General features: G+C 47.7%; 1 protein-coding gene across 1 annotated transcript in view; it reads right to left on the bottom strand.

Moving 5' to 3' along the window:
• Positions 1-24,905, bottom strand: part of LOC144129185 (cell adhesion molecule Dscam1-like) — a 136,113-nt gene extending 111,208 nt beyond the window's left edge. Inside the window, exon 1 of the mRNA XM_077663163.1 lies at positions 23,111-24,905. Within this exon, the coding sequence (XP_077519289.1) occupies positions 23,111-23,168 (58 nt within the window). The 5' untranslated portion in view covers positions 23,169-24,905. The remainder of the gene's footprint in view (positions 1-23,110) is intronic.
• Positions 24,906-25,274: the final 369 nt, after the last annotated feature.

Below are 25,274 nucleotides of genomic sequence, written 5' to 3'. Positions count from 1 at the left end.
GGGGGGAGCAAAAGAAAAACACTGTAATAGTAATTGTTGAGAATTTTAAGTGCCGCAAAAATAGCAAAAACACCACAACATACGCAGACGCCAATATTTAAGGAAAATTCAAGTTAAATAAAAACAAAGTAGTACAAATTTGGAAGAAAACGTGGAAAGTAAAACACCAGGGTTTCAGAACACAGAAAGAAACACAAAAAGAGAAAAAGTGGAAAGTAAAATTGGAAAAACGGCAAAGAAATTTGAAGGAGCACAAAACAAAGTAACTATCCTCTGAAAAGCAAATTATAACAGGACACATAAACATGACATTCTGAGTTAAGTACATAGCATTTGATGAAATTTATCGGCTTGAGGTTCAGTAGCGATATTTGATGGTAAGTTATTCCAGTCAAATATGATTCTCGGTATAAATGGTTGAGGGTAAAGACCTGAGTGGCACGCTGGGCGTTTTACTTTGCTAAGGTGATCTCGTTGCGAAAAAATAACTGAGAGTGACCTAAAGAAGTCGTCATGTAAACAATCGTGATAATAATGTTTATGAAAGTGTGATAGGCGAGCATTTATTTATGGCTGTGGTGGATCCAATTCGGCATTTCTCTTCGTTTGGGCACAACAAGGCGTGATTTTACAAAAAAAATCGCGCGTCACATCATGGTCGCCTTGCTTGTCCTACGAATCTCACCCGCTTTATTCTCCCTGTTAGCCTTGGCAACAAAGGTATCTGAGAATGCATTTACCATGCTTATTTTGGGCGCTGCGAGCGGCAAAACAGCAAGACCACAATGCATAGAAAGCTCTTCTTTTTCTTCCAAACTCAGTTCTTTTTAAGAAAACCCTCCTTCAAAGAAAAAAAAACGACGGAAAAAAGCTGAAGGCAGATAGGAAAAAATAAAGAGGCGAATGGTACGGAAGGCAACGCCTACTAAAGAGAAACAAGAATGACATTGCTTTCATTTCCTTGCTTTTGCATCTCCTATCCTTTGTCTCCCACCAAAATAAGTAAACAACCAAGTGTTCGACGTAGACTATGCCCCCCCCCCCCCCCTAAAAAAATAGGCAAAGCGTGGAAAGGAGTGGGGTGGAAGGGCGCAGCGGGGACGAACCAACAGTAGCGGAAAGGTCGCGCTGTGACGCGAGCAGTCGGACGGGGAAACAGGCGCGGCCGCGCCAGCCGCAGGCAGAGACGTGAAACAGTAACTGATCCAGAAACCTTGTTCCTGACACGACGGTAGAGTCAGCGTGTCGTGGGAACAGGGTTATTAATGGTCCGGTGCCCGCATCGACGGGAAGGACGCCTCTCCCCCACTCCCCATCCCTTCTTCCCGAACCGTTGTTTGCGGTGCCCCTCCCTCGGGTCTCCCTCTCCCTAGGTTCTCTTTCCAGGCCTCGATCGCGTTCCGCCACACACATACACACACGTGCGTATACAGGCCAACACGGGTGCGAGCCTGGCTGTCTACTAGGCTGGCTCCTCCAACAGTACGGCTGCCCTGCCGGCACGGATCGTGCGGTTTTTTCCCTTTGTCTATTTCCCCTTTCTTCCCCTTTTTTCTCTCCCCGCCCATTCCTTTCCTCCTGCGCTGCTCCCCAAGGCGCGCGCGTGGTGCGCGGCTTGTTTTCGCTTCGGCTCGTCTTGCGGCGAGGATCGTTACGGAAGTGCTCTAGCAAAGGACGAGAATCCTGCGTCTGTGTCCGAGGCCCTTGATTCCTTCCTGCGCCGTCTTCTGGTCTCGGAGGCCGTGCCTCGGCGCGCGCCGCCGGCATCTGTTCTTGTAGTGCGCGGGCCGTTCTTACAATTGTTGCCCGCTGCCGAATCGGGCGTAAATGACGGGCCTTGGGACGAGCGAAGCGTGGGGCCGCGTTCGGAAATTAAGGAGGACGAATGGAAAAACCCGGACGGCTTGATTGCCGGCTGCCTTTTTCCTGCCAGCCGCCGGCCGTTGGTGTGCGGGATGTCTTCTTCCTCCCCTTTGGGGAAGAGTGATACGCAGACGCGTCTCTTCTTTATCCTCGCCCTTTGCTTTGTTTCAGTCTCTGTGCGCGTTATCTCGATGTTGGCGAGAGCCTCTCGGGCTTTCGACAAGCGTTGCGTATCGCCGCCTTAGCAAGGCGCATACTATTTCTCGCTCTTTGAACGGTTGCGAAATTTTAGGAAGACGTCGAATGAATACGCTATAGTGACTGAAAACCTTTTTCGATCTGTATTTTGACTGCTTTTTCCTGTGGGGTCACCCAATCAATTCCTGTTTCAGTAGTCAGCGCCCCCTCCCCCCCCCCCTCGCACACACACACTGTCCCTCTCTCTCTAATGTGGCGGTTATAATAAAATCATGAATGGTTTTTTGAACTATTTGAAAAAAAAGATATGTTTCGTTCCTGTGTTTGTTGAGCTCGTGCTTATTTTATCAACACCAGCACATACGCCTTTTTACAAGAACATAACTTTTAAAACGCCTTACACCCCACCTACACCAGCTTTCTATTAGACTTGCGCTCAATGCATGGAAAAGTTTTAAAATCATGCTGAGCTTTAGGCTTTGAAAGCAGCCTGCTGAATGTCAACTCTACGACTGGTGACCTACGCAGCCGTATATCTAACTGCACGTCAGGTGCTGGTTTTGCAAGCTTGCTTCGTGTGACAATCCTGAGACTGTGGACCACATAGTCGCACTTCGCGATTGTATGCGCTTAAAAGAAGTTGTTGGCCTCTTATATGGCGCGTTTCGGCAGCAATACATTGCCGGAAGTCCCGATAGTGGACACCTGACCGAAAACGTAATCAAATTCTAAACATTTAATCTGCCCCAGCTGATATTTTACAACATCCCGTGCCACGCCGAAAGCAGCATGAGGCGTTCGGTAGGACTTTACCCTCAATCTGGCCAATGTACTAAATGGACCACGGGGAATTGGAGCCTGGTGTTACGCAATTTCGCTGTTGTGTACTACGTATGAAACCGTTTTTAATTGTTTTTTTAAGATACGAGCAAAATACGCATCTCGTGATAATCCTATGAGTGCATGTTTGTCTGCGAGGCTTTCGTGTGAGCGTGTTTCGCTTTTTCATAACCTGCTTCACCTTCAGTTGCTTGCCAGGTAGGCTACATCGCGAACCCCGTGTGCGTTCATTTAAAGTTCCAGGGGCGCACTTAAGTCTGTTAAGGCGCAGTAATGCAAAATCATTTCTCTTATTGCTGCCGATTAGGCGCGTAGGCAACAACATAATCGTTTCTGACTCATCTCTGCATTCAGTTGAATCGCGTCACCTTTATTTATCTTCAAACGTTCAAATGTCGCGGCGAAGATCAATAAATTAAAAAAAAACATCGTGGCGGAGTAAAAGCTTTCCTGTCTCGCACGCAGGAGGCACGGGTTCGATACCCACTTACGCCATCATCATTTTTATTCAGTTCGTGCGGACACGCTCTGCCACATTTTTTGCGCACAACTTCAATCCACAGCTTCCGGTGTCGCTATCCATGCGCGAAGAAAAACTTTCTTCTTAAAATGTGCCTCATACCTCGTCCACATGGACCGAAAGCTCGGAAAACTGTCCAGGCAGTTCGAGCGTTGCTTCAAGCTTTGCGCAGCGCCAGACTCGGCTCGCGGCTATGACACAGTGCGGCTTGTAGTAGCTGCTGTTTTCTGTCTGCAACGTCAACCATTATTCCTCTCTCCTCCTCTACGGTTTCACAGTGCCGAGAAGGAGGTCTTAGACACACAACTCAGGTTGGCTGTTCTGCATTTTTTTCTTTGCATGCAAACCTCTCTCTTTCTATGTATCTTCAGCGGGTCCTGCGAATTTATCCTAGTTTTTTTTATTATTGAATTGCTTATGTTATGATTATTGCGCGCGGCTTACACAACAAACAAACTGAATTATTGCGAAGTATACGGCTTCTAAATCAAATGATGCAGCAAGCTACATTTTGTGACAATTTTTTTCTCGATCCATTGCTTTTCCTCGCTGCCATTGGTGACGCCTGCATTTTAAGCAGGAGCCAGCAAGTAACACTCCCTGCCTGTTGTCAGCCTCGACGGTACCTACCAATAGTATAGAAGCAAAGGCTCGATTACAAAAAAAAAATCACGAAGTTCGGTCCCTGTAGATCCGAAGTACCCGGTAGGAACCCATACCACGGCGGCCGCATTTCGATGGAGGCGAAACGCTAAGGCGCCCGTGTGCTGTGCGACGTCAGTGGACGTTAAAATCCCCAGGTGGTCGAAATTATTCCGGAGCCCTCCCCTACGACACCTCTTCCTTCATTTCTTCTCTAAGTCTCTCCTTTATCGCATCCCTTACGGCGCGGCGCGGTTCACGTGTCCGCCGATATTTGAGACAGATACTGCGCCATTTCTTTTCTCCAAAAACCAATTTTTAATTTTCAGTTTCGCTCCTGGTGAGTCAAACTGACGATGGAAGCGAATTATTATTATCGCAGGCGCCTCACTTTCCGCCAAAATAAGTTATGTTCTCCTTCGTTTAGTGCAGGGCACCTCTCGAAAACCAATACGCTGGACTTCACGATGCACGCAGTGAACATGTCTTCGCTTGAGTAACCACGTCATCCATACACATTATCGAACTAAAAAAACACGCCTATTCATTCAGTCCTGCTTTTTCTTTACCGTGTTTCAACGAGTTGCTCATGACGCCTTTTCCGGGTGCCGAACACGACGCGACGGCGAAGCGCTAAGCGAGGGTTCCGAGATCGAGTTGCCTGAGGAAAGCGGCGTTGACGCGAGCATCACGGTTTGCGGGAAGGCGTTCCTTATGTCGCCCGGCGTTTCGCGCGGCTCTCCCTTAACGCTCCTCGCCCGCTCGACGCACACGGCAAAATATGTCGTCGTCGAGGCGGCCGCTTCATCGCGTCCCACTCCTCCAAGTGCTTGCATGGGGCGAAGCCCCACCAAGCTCGTAACCGAACGATCTCGCGCGCGCTAGTTCGCTCGAAGAGTAAAAGGGAGCAGGAAGGGGGTGTTCGAGGCAGGAAAATGAAGGGGCTTGGTCGGTGTCGCTGGCAGCAAGCGTATTTTGCGGGCGGGATTTACTTTCTTTCTTCTTCTCGCCGCTCTATTCCTTTCTCTCTCTCTTCGCGAAAAAAAAACAAAAAACATGGTGGCTCCGGCATACAAGCAGCGTGCCACGCTCGTGCTGGGCGTGCGCGTGTTAGTGCGCAGGTCTGCGAGGAGGAAACTTGGCGGGAATATTGAGTGCTATATGCACACGCGCGCCAGTGGCGTCGGCCGCCGCCCCGTAAGGCCGGTGCCTTCGAAGAGAACGCGCGTGCATGGTGGGTGAGTGGCGTCGACGGTATTGCTGCTGCAGGGAGAGTCGTGCGCAAGAGATGCATAAAATTAAGTCGATTCGCGGAGGGGGGCGGGTTATTGATGGGCAAAGTCGGTGGTCGTTTATCACGGTCTCGGTGCCGACCGATCCGTCTTCACGGCTGGCAGTCTCACAAACGAGCCAGAGCCCGGGCCTTTCGAGCGCTGCTGCGGAGAAATGAAAGAAGAAATAGGGAAGAGAAATCCATCCCTCGCCAGCCAAGATTGGGGAGGGGAGCAACTGGCGGCTGCCACCACCGCCGCTGCTGTGGGGAGTCGCCTCAGAGGCCTTCTAAAGTGCTCCTTCGTGGCCGGGAAGAGATTAGTGAGCGCTTATGGAACCTGACTGAGGCTTTATGGCGTTCTTCGTTTTGGCTCGAGCTGTCTTTCGTTGGCCCGTAGGTGAGAAAAAAAAGGAGGAGGAGGAGGGAGTGTGACGCCACCTAGCGTTGCTGGCTTGCGCGATCACTTGCGGACGGAGAGGATATGCTGGAGAAGGCTTAGACGTGGAAATTTCGGTGTCGGCGCCTTTAAAGGAGTGGCTTGATCGCGGTATGATCGAGTCGGAGAGGTTTGGAGGAAACGAAGTGGTTGGGAGGGGCGAGGATAGGGGGGGGGGTTGAGGGGGGTGAGCTGGGGACGAAGTGATATCGAAATGTGTTGGAAGTGACGCCTCAGCACCTTGACAACCCCGCACGTTTCTCCCAGTTTCAAAAGAAAATGATTTTGAAATAAAATAAGCACGCCTGTTTCACACTTTTATGAGTACGAAGTTAGGCTTTCAGGGTGATGCTTTTGCTGTGATCCTCCAGAGAAGGAAAGCGCCATCTTCTTTTTTTTTCCCCCAACGGACAATGAATTGGGGTCTATCGAAAGCAGAATAAGCTTATGAAGGGCAGATATTTTCCTCATTACACCACACGCTACAAAGGCGACTCTCTCCGGCAGAAACGCTGTCGCCACCGCCGTCGAATGTCTAGCCGAAAATTCCGGCGTTCGACCGGTTCCCGGCAAATAAGAATGCGGACTTAGATGGGCTTGAATCATGACGGACCTGTCGGCGCGGATGACCGGGCTAGTTAAAAAAAATTCAATAATGATCACCACGTTGACTATCTAGCTTTTATACGACTTTAGTGTAGTTTGAGGCTTAAATGGACGCTGCTGGCGTACGAGATGGTAATTTAGACGTCCATGGGAGTGGGCTTTGTCCTGCAGTGGGCGTGGTTAGGCCGGTACTGATGGTGATGATGATGATGATGCAGAAGGCATAAATTTCTTCATCCTTAATGCACAACTTCTTTGCTTGCCAAGTACCTAAAGATTACGTTTCTAGAGCCAGAAATCACTGACATCTTTACCTGCAGACTTGTTTAAAAAACTAGGAATCAAACCATTCAAAAACTGCTTTTCTTTAACTGATCCGAGATAAGAGGTTAGCTAGGCGGCTCAGATGGCAAAGATAACCTCTGCAAACCAGGAATGTGCTGCTGAGTAGAGGATTACTTAAAGAAAGACTGTTGCCCCAGACGCAAACTTGGTCAATACCAATCACACCGGCTGCTTATCAACTATTCACAAAAGTTTTAAAAAATTTCAGGCAATTACTGTAGCCGGTAATGCGAAATTTGAGCGAAATAAATAGCCACTAACAACATAACATCACACGTCACCTATCACTGCTGCCACGGCTGGCAGTTTCGCATTTCGTGTCTAACAAAATAGAAGTGATTTGATATGCGAGTCATTACGACTGTAAATTTTTTTACGTAGCATTCATCCTCTCATACAAGCTCAAAGATTACTGCCGTCAGCCATAACCAATATCTTCTCATAGCATTTAAAAAACCGAAATTACATGGGGTAAAAGGAAATGTCTTTACTCACGAAGGCAAACAAAACTCCCACATCAGAAAACAAAGCGCGCGCGCACGTGTGTGTGTATGTGCGTGCGTCTGAGTTGTGTGCGCTCATATGTGTGCACGTGTGTCCAGCACTTGTGTATGGCAGACGCTAAGTGTCATCCTCATTTATATTAGCCTTTGGCACTTCAGAACCACCCGCACGCTTAAACCTTTTTGGACAGCGCTTTTTCAATTCTCTTCCAAAGCGAAGAACACAGCAGCCTGTAGGGAATTGCGATTTGGCAAAAGAGCGAAAAAAAGTGCCGAGCTATGAAATAAATTTTACTTAAAAAGGACATAAAAATTTACGCGCGGTCTCCCGGCTTTACTGCGTAAACGTAATGTAGGTTCTAAAAATGAGAAAAAAGCAAAAAAAAAACTTTAGATTCGGCGCACGTTTTAATTTGTTCCGAAGTCGAGATACATAAGAACAGCACGCCTACAAAATAAATAAATCAAAACAATAACGCGGAGAAATTATTTTTAGAGATCTTCGAGGTTCATAGCTGAGCGCTAAATCTTCCGGATTGTTGCACCATTGCGTTACTCCACAAGTAGAAACATGAGCGCAACACATGGAGGCATAGCAGAGGCAGAAGAAAGAAGAACACGAAAGGGAAGCACAACAGAGAAGTCTGAGCACCGAGAAAACGCACAAATGAAAACAAGGAATAAAGTTTAGTTGAGCACGCACCAAGGACTCTAGCCGAGCTCGTTCCGCGCTGATTTTGTTGTTGATTCACGTGTTTGCTCAGTTAAGCAAAACATTGGGCACCCTCTCTGTATCTTTCGCGTTGCTCTTCGTTACTTTCGCACTCTCTCTTTTTGCACGGCTGTATGCCCAACATGACGCAAAGACGTCATGCCCCGAAGGCTGCAGGCGCACAACGGCGCGAAAAACAAACATGTGTTCTTGCTCCCCTCCCCTCTCTTGTTCTCTCTCTCATCCAATTCCGCCAGTTCTCTCACCATCACGTTGCGACTGCCTGTTCTTTCTCTTTAATTGTCGCCCTTTCCCCTTACCTCTTCCGGTTTTCCTCCTCTCTGCTTTCCCATTGGCTGACTCGCTGAACGGAAGCTCTCAAATTAATTACGCTCGCTTCCTATTCAGAGAAAGAGGCGTTGCGTGTAGTAGCAGCGTGGCACGTTTGTTGCGGCGCGTGGAATAACAAAACAACAACAACGAAGAGGCCCAAGCCGCGGGCCGCCGACGTAACGACGCGCGCGCACCCACGCGCTCGCTCTAACCGTGTTTCGCATCATTTAGGTTCGTTTTGTTTTGCGCCCGCGTTCGCTTCTGCTTTTTGTCCTTCTCCAACCTCGTAATTGCCTTTCGTCTTACTTTGTTCCTCGTTTGTCTAGCGCTTGCTTGCTTGTTGCCCTGCCTCCGCGTGCTGTCACTCGAGGCATTGAATCGAGATGATGATCGCGACAGGGCTGTCCTGGCTAGGGTCGCTTTAGCGCGAGCTCTGGCTGGCGTTGTCCCTACTTGTGCCCCTATTGACAGAATCACTGCCACGTTGCCCCTTGCCTCCGAGACAAGCAAGGGAATATCTCTCGTTTTTTCTCGCCATTTAACGTTGTTCATCTCGCGAACTCTTCGCTTGTTGTTTGTCGCGTTGTGTTCGCGCGTGTTTGCTTAAGTTGGGCGCTTGTGTGCGTGCACGCAAGAACGCTTTGTCCGCGCGTTCGCCGGCGGCGACCCGCAAGGACAGTCGGTCTGCACGTCGCTCTCCATCACTGTGCGGATCCTTCACCGCGTTCTTCGCGTCCCCTAATGGGAGAAGAACGAGAGCGGAGCTTTGGCGCCTTTGTCCCGTGGCCAAACCTTTCGTATACCTTTCCAGCCTGGACGAACAACCGAAGCGGTATCCATTTGTTCTCGAAGCGAGCGAGCGAGGTCGGAGAAACAAGCACAAAACCTTCTTGTACCCTTCCATACAACCCCCTTTCCCTTTACCCTTCTTCCTCCTTCCCATCAGTTTTCACACGCCTCCATTGTGGGCTCGTCGTTTTTTTTTCGTTTTTTGTCCGCCGGCTGCTGCCTTTACTCGTCGCCCTGGTTGGGGGGTCGTTCGTTTCCACTCTAGCCCCATTGTTCTCGAGGAAGACCGGAGCTCTGAAACTGTATCGCCTCCCTTCCAACACTACCCCCCCCCCCCCGCACACACACACACACACACACTTTTTCACACGCCCACCCCTCGCCCTTTAAAGGACGCCTCGGGTGGCGGTGCCCGGCTCGATTCGCACGGTATTTGTCTATCTAAAAGTGGTGAGACGCCGTTCGGATCGGTTTTTTAGTATTTCGTGTGTACCTTTCATTTCCCCTTCGAGTGTTACGATTCCCACTCCCTTTCACGCTTCGTTTGCGCTCTCATCGTCGACTTCTATTTCTGTCCGCACTGCGCTGCAGTCGGAGCGCTGATCTTGCTTTGCTTCCGCGTCGCTTTTCAAAGCGCTGGGCAGAAGTGAAGTGTTTTCGCCGCGTGGTCGGCTAGTGAAGGAATGACGGCAGCCCTAAATAGACGAATCATATATTGCGAATAGACACAACACCTGCGTTGATCTCCGGAGTTCTTTTTATGAAGCATCTACGGTTGAACCAAGCACTAAATTTAAGTTCATAGCTTTCCAGCGCAGCGGCATACGGCCAAAGAAGAGAAATATTAACTTAAGTATACAATACCAACTAGCCCAACAACAAACTCTACGAAGCACTAATAAGAATGAAGCAGTCTCTGATTCTGATTCTGAAGGACTAAACAGCACCACATGTCCTTTGCTTTCGCACACGTCATGCGACAGTTATACAATACCAACTAGCCCAACAACAAACTCTACGAAGCACTAAGAACGAAACAGTCTCTGATTCTGATTCTGAAGGACTAAACAGCACCACATGTCCTTTGCTTTCGCACACGTCATGCGACAGTTATACAATACCAACTAGCCCAACAACAAACTCTACGAAGCACTAAGAATGAAGCAGTCTCTGATTCTGATTCTGACGGACTAAACAGCACCACGTGTCCTTTGCTTTCGCACACGTCATGCGACAGTTATACAATACCAACTAGCCCAACAACAAACTCTACGAAGCACTAAGAATGAAGCAGTCTCTGATTCTGATTCTGACGGACTAAACAGCACCACGTGTCCTTTGCTTTCGCACACGTCATGCGACAGTTATACAATACCAACTAGCCCAACAACAAACTCTACGAAGCACTAAGAACGAAGCAGCCTCTGATTCTGATTCCGGAGGACTAAACAGCACCACATGTTCTTTGCTTTCGCACACGTCATGCGACAGCTATACAATACCAACTAGTCCAACAACAGACTCTACGAAGCACTAAGAATTAAGCAGTCTCTGATTCTGATTCTGACGAACTAAACAGCACCACATGTCCTTTGCTTTCGCACACGTCATGCGACAGTTATACAATACCAACTAGCCCAACAACAAACTCTACGAAGCACTAAGAACGAAGCAGCCTCTGATTCTGATTCCGGAGGACTAAACAGCACCACATGTTCTTTGCTTTCGCACACGTCATGCGACAGCTATACAATACCAACTAGCCCAACAACAAACTCTACGAAGCACTAAGAATGAAGCAGTCTCTGATTCTGATTCTGACGGACTAAACAGCACCACGTGTCCTTTGCTTTCGCACACGTCATGCGACAGTTATACAATACCAACTAGCCCAACAACAAACTCTACGAAGCACTAAGAACGAAGCAGCCTCTGATTCTGATTCCGGAGGACTAAACAGCACCACATGTTCTTTGCTTTCGCACACGTCATGCGACAGCTATACAATACCAACTAGTCCAACAACAGACTCTACGAAGCACTAAGAATTAAGCAGTCTCTGATTCTGATTCTGACGAACTAAACAGCACCACATGTCCTTTGCTTTCGCACACGTCATGCGACAGTTATACAATACCAACTAGCCCAACAACAAACTCTACGAAGCACTAAGAATGAAGCAGTCTCTGATTCTGATTCTGACGGACTAAACAGCACCACATGTTCTTTGCTTTCGCACACGTCACAGGACAGCCTTCGCTGTGATGCGACTGCTACCTTTAAGAAAGATTTCCACAACTCGTTTATATTTTTTTCTGCGATTTATGGGGCGAGAATGTCGACAAGTGTGTTTTCGAGACAGGAGGGAACAAAAAACTCATGAAACTGTTTGTGCATTAACGCAATCAAGTAACATGAATGAATCAATGAATTTGGGGTTTATGGCACCAAGGTGACAGAAGGCCGAAGGTCGCCAAACCTAAGACGGTTATGGTTAGTGGAGTTTAAAAGCTATGCTGAGGAAGAGGTAACATCGGCCACAATGGCAACCGTATATGCTGTGCTTGCTGTGGGTAATTATAGGCCACACGCAGATTAAAGTTGATGTAATTCGGAGCGGGAGTCGATTGCCTGGGCTGAGTGCGTGGTGCCTTTATTACATATAAATAATATTTCGCTCAAGATAATTCAGCCTCAGCGAGACGGACATTTCACCGCGAGCAGCCAGCCGTTTCTGTTGGGTCAGTGTTTTTGTCGCGATCATGTTTTATTATGCTTCACGAAGTCAAGGAAGCCGAGGCTATTGTAAGAAGGTCAACAAAAACGACAGGCACTCCTCTAAATGGTTAGACTAGTGACAAGCATTAGCTATTTTGCGATATGTCTGCCGAAATGGTGAAGCAATTGGTAATAAGTCCGGCGATGGCTGATCATGGGGATGATGATGAGTTGGCCAGTGCATTTGGTCCGGTCTCGACGAACGCTTCTGCACCGTTTCTTGAGCCCACGGTTCGAGATCTTGGCGAACCGCACGTTTTACGGGCTGCACCCTTACTACGCTCTTCGTCTGCTCGGCCCGCATTACGTTGTCGGGCAGTGGCTTTCCCGCTTATGTGCGTTGCGTTACGAGCACGGGTGTCTTCTCCTTGCCCTTACAAAAATTTCTCTAGACAGCCTGTAGAATGTCCATAGACTTCTGTCTGTAAAGTCTATAGACTCTCTATAGACAAACCCTAGAGAACAGTCTATAGGCAATACAAATCCCATAGACAGTCTATGGCCAATCTATAGATTTATGTCCATACACTTTTAGTAGATTTTTTTCTATCGACAGACTATGAATAGACAAAAATAAATATCTATAGGAGGGCAATACAGTCTATAACAAGTCTATAGACAGTCTATAGACTGGTTTTATAAGGTTGACACCAACTGCTCCTCGGCATCGGCTGTCTCATTCGCAACGTAGTTGATGTGCATGTCGACGCTCGCTGTTTTGTTATGGAGCAGGCCCACGTACTGTGCGGGCCTCTAGCATTGCAGGTGTTTTGACAGTTTTTACATTATGTCAGGCATGGTATGAATGTGTGAATTTAGGTCATTAGACAGACACCAGTCCTGTCCTTTTCCTTCATTTTTCTTCACATTTCCGAACTCGTATTCGGAAATTCCGAAGTCCCGTTCCGAACTCTGAACTAATGTTCAACTAGATATGCATGCACTGATGCTAAAGAACGTATAAAGCTTGGATAACGAGAATTTCTTCATGACAGCTCAAATCATTCTAGGAATGAGTTTCGCACTAGCTGGAAACCATTGCCAAAAATCTTGGAATTTAGGTACCCGCGAAAATTAAGTCATTGCAGTATAGTTTAAGATTTTTAATGTAGTCAGATATGACGACCAGGTAGAGAAGCACAGGAGAGGTGCGGCGGAGGCGGAGATCAGCTGCTTACTTTGTCGTTCGCATGCGTCGTTATAACCTGGCATCGGCTAGGAATTCGGCATTTGCGAGCACTGCAGAGGGTGCCCGCTGCGACGTCATGCAGGGAGCATCACGTGAGCGATCACGTGACAAAATTTCCTCTGCGCATGAGGGCGAGGTTTCTGTCGGGGGATTCCGCTAACTAGTGTTGCCGCGAAATACAGAAGTCCAGGAAACAAACTTTATTTGCTAAGAACTGCGCGCGCTTCTCGTGCTGACTCCGCAGCCTGCCCCTGCGTTTTCTAAGAAGTGATCAATGCAGTGCCATGATCAATGCCATGCCATGCCATCCCAATCTCATGCCCATTCAGATAAAAAAGACCTGTACCTCCAAGAAAGGGTGGCTTTGGGCTGTTATCATTACAATTGCTCATGCAACTGATGCTACTGCTGTTGCTGATAGGAATAAAGTAAAGGAAAGTGCACAGGCCTGCCTGCTGGCTCAAGGCGAACCACGCTCGCTGCCGCGTGCTGAAAGTAGGAGGGGTAAAGGATAGGAGAGGAAAGAGTGAAAGAACAGACGCGCTGCGCTAATATGCCTCGGGCCGATCCCGGAGGCAGTGCAATACCGGGCCGACCCGTGCCGGAGTGCTTCAAGCCAAGCAATCTGCCATATTCCAAAAAATAAGTTTAAAATCTTGGGTTCAATGACCCGCAGCAGATATTAAACAGGTATCAGTATTACAATTAAATGATGTATCCAAGTGCTGCTAACAAGCAGCTCTAAGTGTCCTAGATACGCTGGCTCTTTTTTATGTGCTTTTGCGTATTGGTTGAATGTGCGATCTATTTAAAAATAATATAAAATTTGTGGCAGATGCAGCATATAGCTGCTAGAAACGCAAATGACTTTCTCAAGCATAAATTACTCTTTCTTGGTAAAATAATGTCATGACCTTGGCCCGTGTCATCTGCCTTGTCAGAATGTCTATTTAGAGCAATATCTAAGCTCTCATACGATACAAAAGTTGCACTAAGGCATTGCCGGCCAAGCTTAAAGTATTTCTCGCGAACTGAAATAAAAATAAGCAATACGCCTGATTGTGCGTTCACAAAAGATCAATAGATGGCACGTGGAGGCAGCTAGCTTACAAATGAATAGCACTGAATGCCCGGAACGAGCTCTAGTCGTCCAAGCAATTCTTAATCCTAACGCACGATTGAACCGCTCGCTCCCGAATAATCTGGGGAGACCCCCACCCAAATGAGCTTTAGTGGCAAGCTACCAAACTCCTCCCTTTAATTTCAGCGTTAATTTCCACTATTCAGCATACATCGATGTTCAAATGTTTTTGAGCTCCTAGTTCTATTTACGTGTGCTCCACCGTTATTTTACACACGGATGCTTAGTCTTCTTCCGCGACCCGCACCGTTGTAATGTCCGGGTGGGCTTCGTCAGCACATCCGCATCACAGAGGATTTAGGAGCTTCAAACTCGGGCCGGTATCGAACGACGATCGTCAGCGCCGTCCTTGGTTGTTCTCTGCTGCTTCTTAACAATCAGGATGTGCTGCTTCGACCGGCAAGGACGGTCGTTATCACCGAAATAAAACCCCGATCACGGGCTGTAAAATCTACTGCGCGAGGAAGCTGCAGACGACAGTGGCTTAAGTTAACACCAATCCCGGTCGCTATTGACATGAGGCGCGTCCAAGAAAAAAACAAGAAGGCAAAAAAAACGAAATTCTAGCTTTGCAGAAACGCGCGCAAGCGCCCGCTGTCTTCGAGTTTCGGAAAAATATAGAGTTTGAGACAGGAAGCATTAGATCAACCGGAAGTTTCGCCAGCCTTGATGGGTTTTTGAACCGGGGCTGCCCTTTTTTCTGGCTAGTATTTTTGTGAGAGAAAATGGCCTCCTGGAAAGCAGACGACGACTATCCTTCCCGCATTCCTTTCTTTACGGTTCCTTTCTGTCCTTTTTATCCCCCACATCTCAGGCTTAAGCTCGGGTGTGTGTGTCGGGGAATACAGTAACCGGACGTACGAAAGGAAGTGGCTGCTCTGAAAAGAAATCTCGGATCGGCTGCAAGTTAAAAAAAAGAAAACCCTGCGGACTTTCCACTTAAGGAAGAGTTTTCATGCCGGTTTTTCCTTTCTTTTTCTGGACACGGCGCCAAGCTTGAGTTGGAAGGTTAGATGAATTACGTGGTCTCAAATTTTTGAACCAGCGGCTGGAAGGGAGATGAAAAAAAATATACACACGTTCACAAGCATATCTATCATATCTAGCTATACGCCAGTGGTACACCAACCACAACACCGCAGTGCGGACTGGAAAAAGAAGAGAGCGGAAATTGAAGGAGGCGCGATACGTAATAAGATCCTGCCTAGAGTGGGGCATTTTTGAAAAAAAAGACGATCTAAAGGCTTAAAGATGAAAATTTTGTTCGCGTCAGCTTCGATACACTTAAAAAGGCCGAGCTCAGGCTGGAAAGACTAAGTGATACATAATGATTGACAGGGCGACAGGAACAACGAAAATCAAGTCTTTTATTAACACCAATTGTTCGCTTTGTCTAGGATAATAAACACCACGCTCATAAAAGTTACAGCCCTTAGCCGGTTAATTTTTGTGTGGCCTCGAAGCCGCTTCATTATGCGTTGAATGCAAAATTACATAGTCCCATGCAGGCTGTCCTGTTTAGATGCGGCCGACAGCCGCGAAATTCGGGGGGAAGAAACACTTGCAGCTCTGTTCCAAATAAATAGCGTCATTACTGGCACGCACTTCAGCTTTGCTTAAAAACATAATTGGATGCAGACAAGGTCGCGAGAAAACAGTTGCTTATGATGCTGCTGTTGAGTGCGGCGTGAAGCCGGTAGATAAGTCATGTTTGTTGTAGATGAAGCAGGCTTATATGCGATGTTTCGTTTACTCCACTGGAAGATAAACACAGCAAAACATTATCTTTGCTGCAGTGTGTGGCGAATCTGTTTGCATCAAAAGCAAGAATCAATATCCTTACAAATTCATCTATATTTGTAGCCTCGAAAAGTGCTAACATTCTGAACACAAATTATGCATATTCCGAAATAATGCGTATCTCTTTGAACACAGCCATAAATGATGAATGTTTAAGTAACATGATTACGCAATTTGCTGCCATGGTATTGTAGTGACGGGCCACTTTAGAAGAGCAGAGCCCAGAGAGTTGGATCTATTTTTCGCGTCTTTGTTAGTACTAGCGCTTGTACATGTCGAACTCTGCACCATCAAGCTCACCATGTTGCAATAACAGCCAAATCTGGCACCGAAATAGCTACCACTTCAGCGGCCGCCGGCAGTTGCCAGTGGCACCTGGTCACAAGGACGTCTCTGCATACTAGCACACACAGATTCAGTCGGTTCGGTCGCTGATAAACTCAATATAAAAGCGGATATCGGTTAGATTGTGTTATCTCTAATAAAACTTCATTTATAGTTTCCTCTGATAGAACGCTATTGCACGTGTCAATCATCAATGTCGAAAGTTCCTTAAACATTGCTTATGATAATGATTTGTTTATTTATTCACGGATACTGCAACCTTATGTACAAGGGCATAATAGGTGGAAAACATGTGAAAATACAAAAATACAGGCACACACCAAACGAAAAGCAACAAAAACGATCAACTTGAGCAAAAATAGATGATTGATCAAAAAAAGATCAATAATAAATGATCAAATTTTATGGCGCAAGGGCATCTGTGGCCAAAGAGCGCCGTGGCACAAAGTATTTTTCTTTACACATTGTTGGGTCAAAGACCTATTTCCCAAGAATTTCATCACAGATAAACCGAGCACCAGATCAGAAAAAAAAGCTTGTACCTCTTGTATCACCGCTGGGTACCCGGCGGCACTCGGGATCAAACTCCACGCCTCCAGCATGCGTGTCAGGTGCTCAAACCACTAGGCCACCACTGCGGTTGTTAAACACTGCTATAAATATGTCCGTCATCCGAATATGTCCGAACATGTGTGATGTGTGTCACTTGTGTGACATGCCTGGCGACGGCTTCTGTTCGCAAGCGCTTCCTCAGAGATACGGGCTTGCAGTGCAGCCACGAAGGTGACTACATAAATGGTGGAATGCACAATTGGCATATTGACAAATATTCCAACTGTCTCAACAAAAGTGGTCTCCGCAACCTATAACTTTCTCCTACTTCACTCGTCTCTCTTTCTAATCATAAGCCTCATTCCACACTTGTAGAGTAAAAAAAACAGTAATATACCAGTTTGCTGAATTGAAATGTTTACCACAAGAATATTACTGCTGGAAGGCGGTAAAACTTTAGGGGGCACTTAAGCTCCGCCTTAAGGATATGACCCGATAGCGTTACTCGGTCCCTTCAATGGCATGGAATACTTTTTGCTTATTACCTCACAGGTACGGATAGTTTTCTTTCTCTCACCACAATATATTGCTTATCCTTTCATTAGGATAACAATGAGATACCATTAGAGATCCCTCCCGCGCAATTACTCCTTCTCTGTCGCCTAGGTTCTGCATAGGTGCCATTATATGCGGTATTGGTCATTCTCTATTTTACATTTATAGTTCGCTGAGAGCCCTCATACCACTCCTGGCGAAGAGGTACAGCGGTTAAGCGATACGTCACTACCCCGGTAAGTGGCTCTTTCAAACACAGCCATCGGCGCGGCTTTTGTGAGACCCAGGCTTACCTTCCCCCGTAAACTCTTGCGACAATATATAATTTAACTGCCACCTGTCACGGTCGGCAGGTTTTGATGACGTCACAAGGTCACGTGACCTAATTGGCAGGTGGGCAACCTGTTTTTCTGTTCATAACGCCGCCGCCGATGACGACGACGGATTTTTTGTAGAACGAGAGCCTTAACGTCATTGCGTTTAAACTGTCTAAACCCGAAAGTAGGCATTCACCACTCTTCCCGTCGTCTCCGACGTAATGATACTATTGCCAGCCTGAACTGAACAAGTGCCACCCTTCACCCACCCGCAGTTCTTTTATGTGTGGCTGAAAGGTGCGAGCTTCTTTGCTTAGGGTGCAGCATTCTACGCGCATCACTTCTGGGCCGTTAGGTCTCTTATAGCAAATCGGTGCGCATTACCGCAAGAAAATGTCGACGAACGTTAGCTTTACTTCAAACTGTAGCATTCAATTTACACTGATGCCAGCAATTTTGGTGGGCGATACTGGTCGGAGAGAGAAAGAAAGTATTCATCGCACGACCCAGAGTCCAGCATCTGCAGCTTTATGAGAAATATTACCGCGAAGGTGTTCCGCGTACAATCACCGAACAGTCATGGTTGTAATGGCACTGCTGCTATGAGTGTAGGCACTTGTGGAAAGATCCAATTTTAGATGCTATCCAGAGGTAGTTATCCGCTTCTTGCTGCTTGTATTAGGTCCATGGTTGACTGTAAGCAGAACGTAACACCGCTTAAATTTTTTGGGGCTGCCGGCTTCTTTCAAAGACATACTGTTATTTTCCCGTACTGAATAACTGCAGGAAATCTTTCGTTCAAAAATTGCGTTGCATGGTTTTCAGATTTGGCGCGTTGTTTTCGAGAGTGGCTAAAAATGACCTTCAGGCAGTTGATGGTGGTCAAGAGAATGTCGCTTTATTAAAATTCCTGGTTCAAGGCAACTTGTTGACGGTCTACACAGTCTAGCGTATCTCTGGCGTATGAATAATTGAAGTGCGATGGAAGTACACTCGGCTTAACTCGAAGGGCAAGCCGGTAAGTTGCTAAGGTTTTCACGAAAATGCTGATATGTCGATAATTTACATGCCGCTTCCGCCAACACAACGCCCTCATGGGCAGCTTTGTACACTGGAAGGCATCTGGCACGGAAAAAACTATCGGTGATCCATGGAAAGTGAGAGTAGCGCAAAACGGGACAAAGGGACAGAGAAAGACAGACACAACACAGCCTGTGTTGTGTCTGTCTTTCTCTGTCCCTTTGTCCCGTTTTGCGCTACTCTCACTTTCCATGGATCACCGTTACCGACTCGCCCAAGTTTCTACCCTTGTGAAAAAACTATCGTCAGATTGCCCCGATACGGACACCTAAACCAATTCCGGAATCAACTAAGAACACTGTCGCTTCCTCATTATATACGCGTCCTCACTTCAGAAACTTGTTTGAAGTGCTCATACAGCGTTGCCGTGCATTTTGCGCTTTAACTCACATGTTTAAAGGTTGCTACAATGTACTGCGTTAGAGTGTAGTCCGCTTTCGGAGAAAACCCGTTGTCTATGTGAAGTCTCTACCTTTCGGACATCCTGTGGTAAAAATGAATCTCTCCCCTACGAACCTCCACGCAACATTCATCCATCCAGCTTTACCCACTAGAATTCCACGGCGAAAGCAAATTCAAAATCTTAGTGGGAAGGGGTTCGATGCGAATGGGAAATTTGAAACTAATTCTGCTATTGCAGATTCATCACATCACATCGTACGACCACCTGTGCACTTTTGTCCAAACACCGCTTAAGAATTGTCGTTGCCATCTTAACTTCTGTGTAAAGGCGTTTTATTGCGTATGAATTACAGTGGTTCTGTCTAACAACGAAAGATACAGGGAAAGTGTACTGAACCTAATCATGTCCTGATACGAGCTGCACTGTTAATAACTCTCATATCGATTCATCTAGGTGCACCGAAAAACCAAGACCTGTTCGTTATGGAACGGCATCATTTGAGTCTGGTTTCTTATTACGCTGAAAAAAAAAGAAACCCTTCGTTTTCTGCCCCTCGGCTAATCAGGCACAGAAGCCGCCAAGATTTTCTTACCCTGATTATGCCTTTATCACTGAGAGGGTTCGGCACTGCCCGCTCACTTTCAAATTGAATTTGCCCGCCCCTAGAAGCCTTTTATCGGTTTCTCTCAGCCATGCGAGGCTACTTTATCAGGGAACGGGATTAATGAATCTTAAGCAGCCAGGACGGCCTCGGAGTCTGAGAACAGGAAAACGCACACGCACAAATAGCAAGCGCGAAGAGATAGAACGCGACGCACGTCCACAAGACGTCGTGTGAAGGAAAAATGGTCGCACGGGAAAGCACGTCGAGGAAATGTCTCAGATACACGCGAAGACAAACAGATAAATAAGGGAAAAGTAGGGAGAGGCTGGAGGGGAGAGGAGGAAGGCAGGGAAATGAATATGGCTGTCCTTAGACGAAGAAACTTGCTTTGTTTCCAGCGAATGAAACATGCAAGGGGAAAACATACGTGCCTCAGGGGGGAGGAAGAGAGAGAGAGGAAAGGGTGAGGAGGGTGGCAGCGGCGAAACACAAAGCACGGTCGATACCGGGAAGACGTGAAGTTCTCTCGCCGGCCCAGGGCGAGGCGGCGGCATATCAGAAGGAAAGATGCCGTTTACTTTTCCGATGGTGTGTTTCAGAGATTTGGGGCCGGGCCCTCCGCCGCCTCCGCTGCCGGTTCAAATCATATGGGATTTCATTTTGACAGCTTTCTTGGATTGACTTGCTTCCATGTTCTTTTCTCGAGCTGGCGCTGTTTTCCCTCGCGCTTTTTTGTTATTTTTGCAATCTTTTCGTGCGCGGAGGGCATTACTGCTGCTGTTGCTGCGTGGCGGAAGTGATCGGATCTCTTTAGAAGGCGCATTCTCTTCGCGCCTCGAGACAGCAGCGATTTTGAGGTCGATATGGGGATGCGAATAAAACGGCATTGCGCTTGCTCCTGCTTCCATTCCCGAGACGCACTTCATCTTTTTTTAATGCGCATTGCTGTTTTCGCATCCTATCTTGAACGTCCCTTTCCCTCGGCCTTCACCCACCTTCCTTCTTCCCCAATAATCCTGCACGTGGACTGCAGATGCCCGTCTGTCCTTATTTCCCTTTTTCGGGACGCACTTCAATGCTGCCTCATAGAAAGTCGTCTTGGGTGGCAGGGGATAGAGCGCGACTATGTTGTTGTCCCCTTTGGCGGTTCCTCGCTTTGAACTCACCCTCCTCCTAACAACTCGCTCTCCAGCCACCCGACGGCAAGTGATTCGCAGAGGAAATAAGAAAGAACTGTCGCGGGAAAGTGCAAGGAGAACGTGGCGACGGTCTTGTGATAATATTTTGAATGGATAGCTCGGCGGCTGCTTTTCCCGTTGAATCGGTAATGCCGCAGAGAGAAAGAGAGACAGCTGCGCGGGTGTGGCTTGTTTTTACAGCGCCTGTAAGTACAGCTGTCGCGGGTGCGCGCCGTCGTCCCGCGACCGCGGTCTGAGAAAGCGAGTAGCGATTGAGCCGCAGTCCCGCGCAAAGGAACTGACTGTTTCGACAGATGGATTCCTTGTTGCCTCGGGCCCCGTTCTGTTTTCGTTCGCGGCGCGTCCCTTAAAAGAGTAGCTGTGATAGAGGACGTTGTTTTTGTTTCCCATTCAGTAAATGTGATGAGTTAAGCAGACATAAAATAAGTCTTTTTACTTTGTACATATTTGCTTTGAAACGACTTTCTCGTGTAAGCTTGCTACACAGAGACGTATGCAAATATCGCTACTTTTTGATAAAAGATGAAGACGTCAGCTTAATACGATTCATATTTCTACGATAAGAGAGGCGTGAATACTTGCAGACATCTTACCACAGGCTACTTTGCATTACCGTTGTTAACGGCGTCTAAGGCTCTTTGCTTGAGTAAGACGGAACCTAGCTCCTGAATACTTACTGCGAAGTAAAACAAATGCGTCCGAAATTTTTACCGCGCACATATCATTGCAAAGTGACATGTTCGAACTGTAAGGATATCAAAACAAGAATAGAATTTCATTGTCGTCTTTCTTCTAAGCAGTTGAGGCAAGAAGAGTTATCATGAAGTGAAACCACTAAGACCAAAATGGTGGGAAGATCAAACCCCCTGGGCTCGCTTTCATTTAATTATCAGGACAATCATCTCTAAGAAGGGTGAAAATCTGAACGCTGCGCACGACTGGCGTCTATTTATTTGCTTTCTAACACCAGTACTTATGCGGCACGGTAAGACAAAATAAACACAGCTGCAGGAGAAAAAATCCTTAATAATATTATCTTATGTTCGTACGTTCATTGACAAGTTTTTCAGTGATCAACCATTAGGCTGACGTAAGTGGGCTAGGAGGCAAAATACACAAGCCAAAGTTCAACATTTCTTTTCTCTGATCTGTTTGAAGGAATCGACAAGCAGCGCAGAGCAGTGTCAAGGCACAAGCCTTTCCCACAATTTTAATTGATATTAACTCATTGGGCTTTAAACATAATAAAATAATTTGCAAGAGTTATTAAGTCTAGTACAATAAATTTCTATATAGATAAACGGATAGGTTTTATTTATTAGCGGGTCCTAATTTCTCAACATTACGGCATGCAGACAGGATCACTGGTTTAACACGTCTTTCTATGCACTATCGCCATTAAACAAGGCAATAAAAACTTCGCAATAACAGAACAAGGGACGCGAGCCCGATTCCTTCGGAAATCCGCTCGGGACGTAAAATTTATGAGGCGCGGAGCCATCAGATTCAGTCTTCTTTGTCGATTCATCAGCAGCGAACGACTATGCAAAGCCTAGTGAAAGCCACAAAACGCCTACCGCAATGAATATCCGCAGTTCTTCGTGTGAACCGCCGCCCCGAGGTTTTAGAAAACGCCTGCGCGTGGTATACCCCATCTTTTCCCGCGGGTGAGAGTTTATTGTTGAGCAGTAATCCCCGCCGCGCCGACTCATCGAATTTTTACTGCCCTGCCGGAGTCCGGGAGCTTCAGATTGCGTCCCTGGAGGCGAATATGGTGTGTTCCTCGCGCGTGAAGCGAGACGCGTTTGGTATGCAGGACCGCGTGCGTGGGCTTCGTAAAAAGTGCATGCGCGCCCCTCCAGACAACTCGTTGCCTGCCTCGCCGAATAGGAACTGCTTTCGTTTCGCCCAGCTGCCCAAAGCAACAGTGTCCTGACTTCACGGCGTGAGACAACAGTCTTCGCATGCTGATCTAAGCTGAGACACTGCTGTGTAAACTCTTTTCCTCGTTATTTTGAGCGAAATGACAATCTAGCTATACAGTGTTCAAGAATGCAAGCGAGGTGTACGGTTGTTATTGCACTTACGTGATGTCGACCAGAGGAGTGCGATGATAAGGCAGCGCAGCCGCGTCTTCGAAGCCATGGCGAGATTCCCTCCTCTGCTTCCTTTCTGTAGAAGCCCTTCCGAAGCGGACTGACGTGTCTCCGAGTCGGGGTTGAGGATTCGCAGTCCACGCAGATGTTGCTCGCGCTAAGCGCGTTGGCGAACAGCTATGTCTCTGACGCTGTTTCCAGGAGCATCCGCCGCAGAGTCGAAAGGTTTGCTGCGCACCAGTTTCGCAACATCGCAGAGCCCGGGCTCTTGAGTAGTATTAGCGAACCTGTTTTTGGAATGAACAAGTTGTGGTAATGTCTGAGCGGAAAGAACAAAGAATAATCCGAGGTCGTTAGTTCAGTAGAACGGAGGCAAGTGAGAGGAAGACGACAGACAAGCTCGGTTCAAAGAGTTGGCAGCAGTTGTAGCGACTTGAACGTTCATTCTTCGATCCACAAGCAGTAGCACAAAATGCTGACCCGAAGACTGTCATAAACAGAGTCCAGAAAAGGGCCGTACGCTCCGCGCCTACGCTCTTGACGTCATACGGTGCGAGGCCGCCTTCTTCCAGCGCATACTGATGAGGCACAATGCGAAGAGGGACGCTTGTCGATTTCCCGGGCGCCGACAGCCGCTCAGCGCCAAAAGCTTGCTTGTGGATGTGACAGCTCGGGCGAGCTCCGTTATGCGAACGCGGTTGACGCCGCGCTTTGATCGAGCGTAATGGCTTATGGGTTGCGTTCAGAAGAAAGGTTCTTGCTTCTGGACTTGTGCGCATATGAACACGTTTGTGGTATTACTTAGTCTTCAAACCGTATCCGAGTCCACAAAATCGTCCCGGCGTAATGCTGTTTGACAGATGCGTTTTATTCTGTGCTGTTTAATGGAGTGCTTTTCTTGTACTAACGCCCACGAACCTTAGGTGGCACAACGCCTGCCTTATTCGAGGGTATTGAACATTTAGAAGGAGAACTAAGAAAGCAAAGACGAGTTGACCTGAGGAGAATACGTGCAGTTCTCCGGGTTATCCAGTTCTTGATTTGAGTGCAAAACACACCAAAAAGAGTTACTGAGTTACTCAAGCGCGTCTTCTCGTAAAAACGGGGATTCAATGCAATGACGCGCTGCCGTCACGACGATCTTCGTACTTCCTTTTTTGTACGAGCATTATCATCTTTTTCGAATGTGAAGTACTGCTGCGCAAAACGTTCATAATTTTTAAAACGGCATGCGCACAATAAACTGTCCGCAACCGCTGTTAAGAGTCATAACTAAGCACAGCACTCCCCTACTGTCGTTCACGAACGCGAGACACTGATTCGAGCTGCAACACCTGTTCCCCCGACGTCAGTGCGCAGTCTGAGATTTTTCGGCGAGATTAATCACACAGAGACACAACACCATGCACAACACAGATGTCGGTAAAATGTTTTGCGTTCCTTCGATAACCGCAGCGTATCCTTTCCCTAGATTCACTTCTTCGCGGAGAAAATGAAACGAAAGCACAGTGTGAACTCCTGTTCACCGAAGTCTTGACATGCTACGTCACAACACTTTCTCGCCAGGTGTCAAGCATCGCCTACAGAATCCTGACGGCCACGCGGAGTCATGTGTCAGCCTTGTCCGTGCACCACTTGTGCCCAGCCAAATCGAATCGAGTCAGGCAGAGTCAAGCGGCGCGCCCCGCGTGGGCACGAGGCGTGATGCGAGAGAGGTCGAGTTTCGCTGCCGGCGCCGCCTTCGCCGAGACACACGATCGCACGGCGCCGTGGCTTCGCGCGGACTGAGCGATCACAGCGCGCGGACCGCGGCGTCGTCTCCGGTCCGGCCGGCGGGACCCTCGCGGGAGCGGGCGCACTGCGCATGCGTGCCATCCCGCACCGGGAAACTCCTCTTTCCACTGTAGGGAGAGCGGAGGGAAACTACAGCCGACTAGGACCGTGAAGCTACGGCCAGGGGAGCAAGGAGGGATCCGAGGTGGGAGCTAGGGAAGACGGCACGGCGGGAGAGGGTGAAAACACGAGGGAAGGCGGGAGAAAGAAGGCTGGGATTATGTGTGCGTGCGGCGGGGAATAAAATGTGGGGAAGCCGGCCAAACCAAGGAGGGACGGGAGCCAGCGGCCGTTCGCCTTGGGGACGAAAAGCATGAACAAA

This window comes from Amblyomma americanum, chromosome 4 (genome assembly GCF_052857255.1).
Source record: "Amblyomma americanum isolate KBUSLIRL-KWMA chromosome 4, ASM5285725v1, whole genome shotgun sequence".
Taxonomy (NCBI): Eukaryota; Metazoa; Arthropoda; class Arachnida; order Ixodida; family Ixodidae; genus Amblyomma; species Amblyomma americanum.
This window is presented reverse-complemented; position numbering and strand designations above follow the sequence as displayed.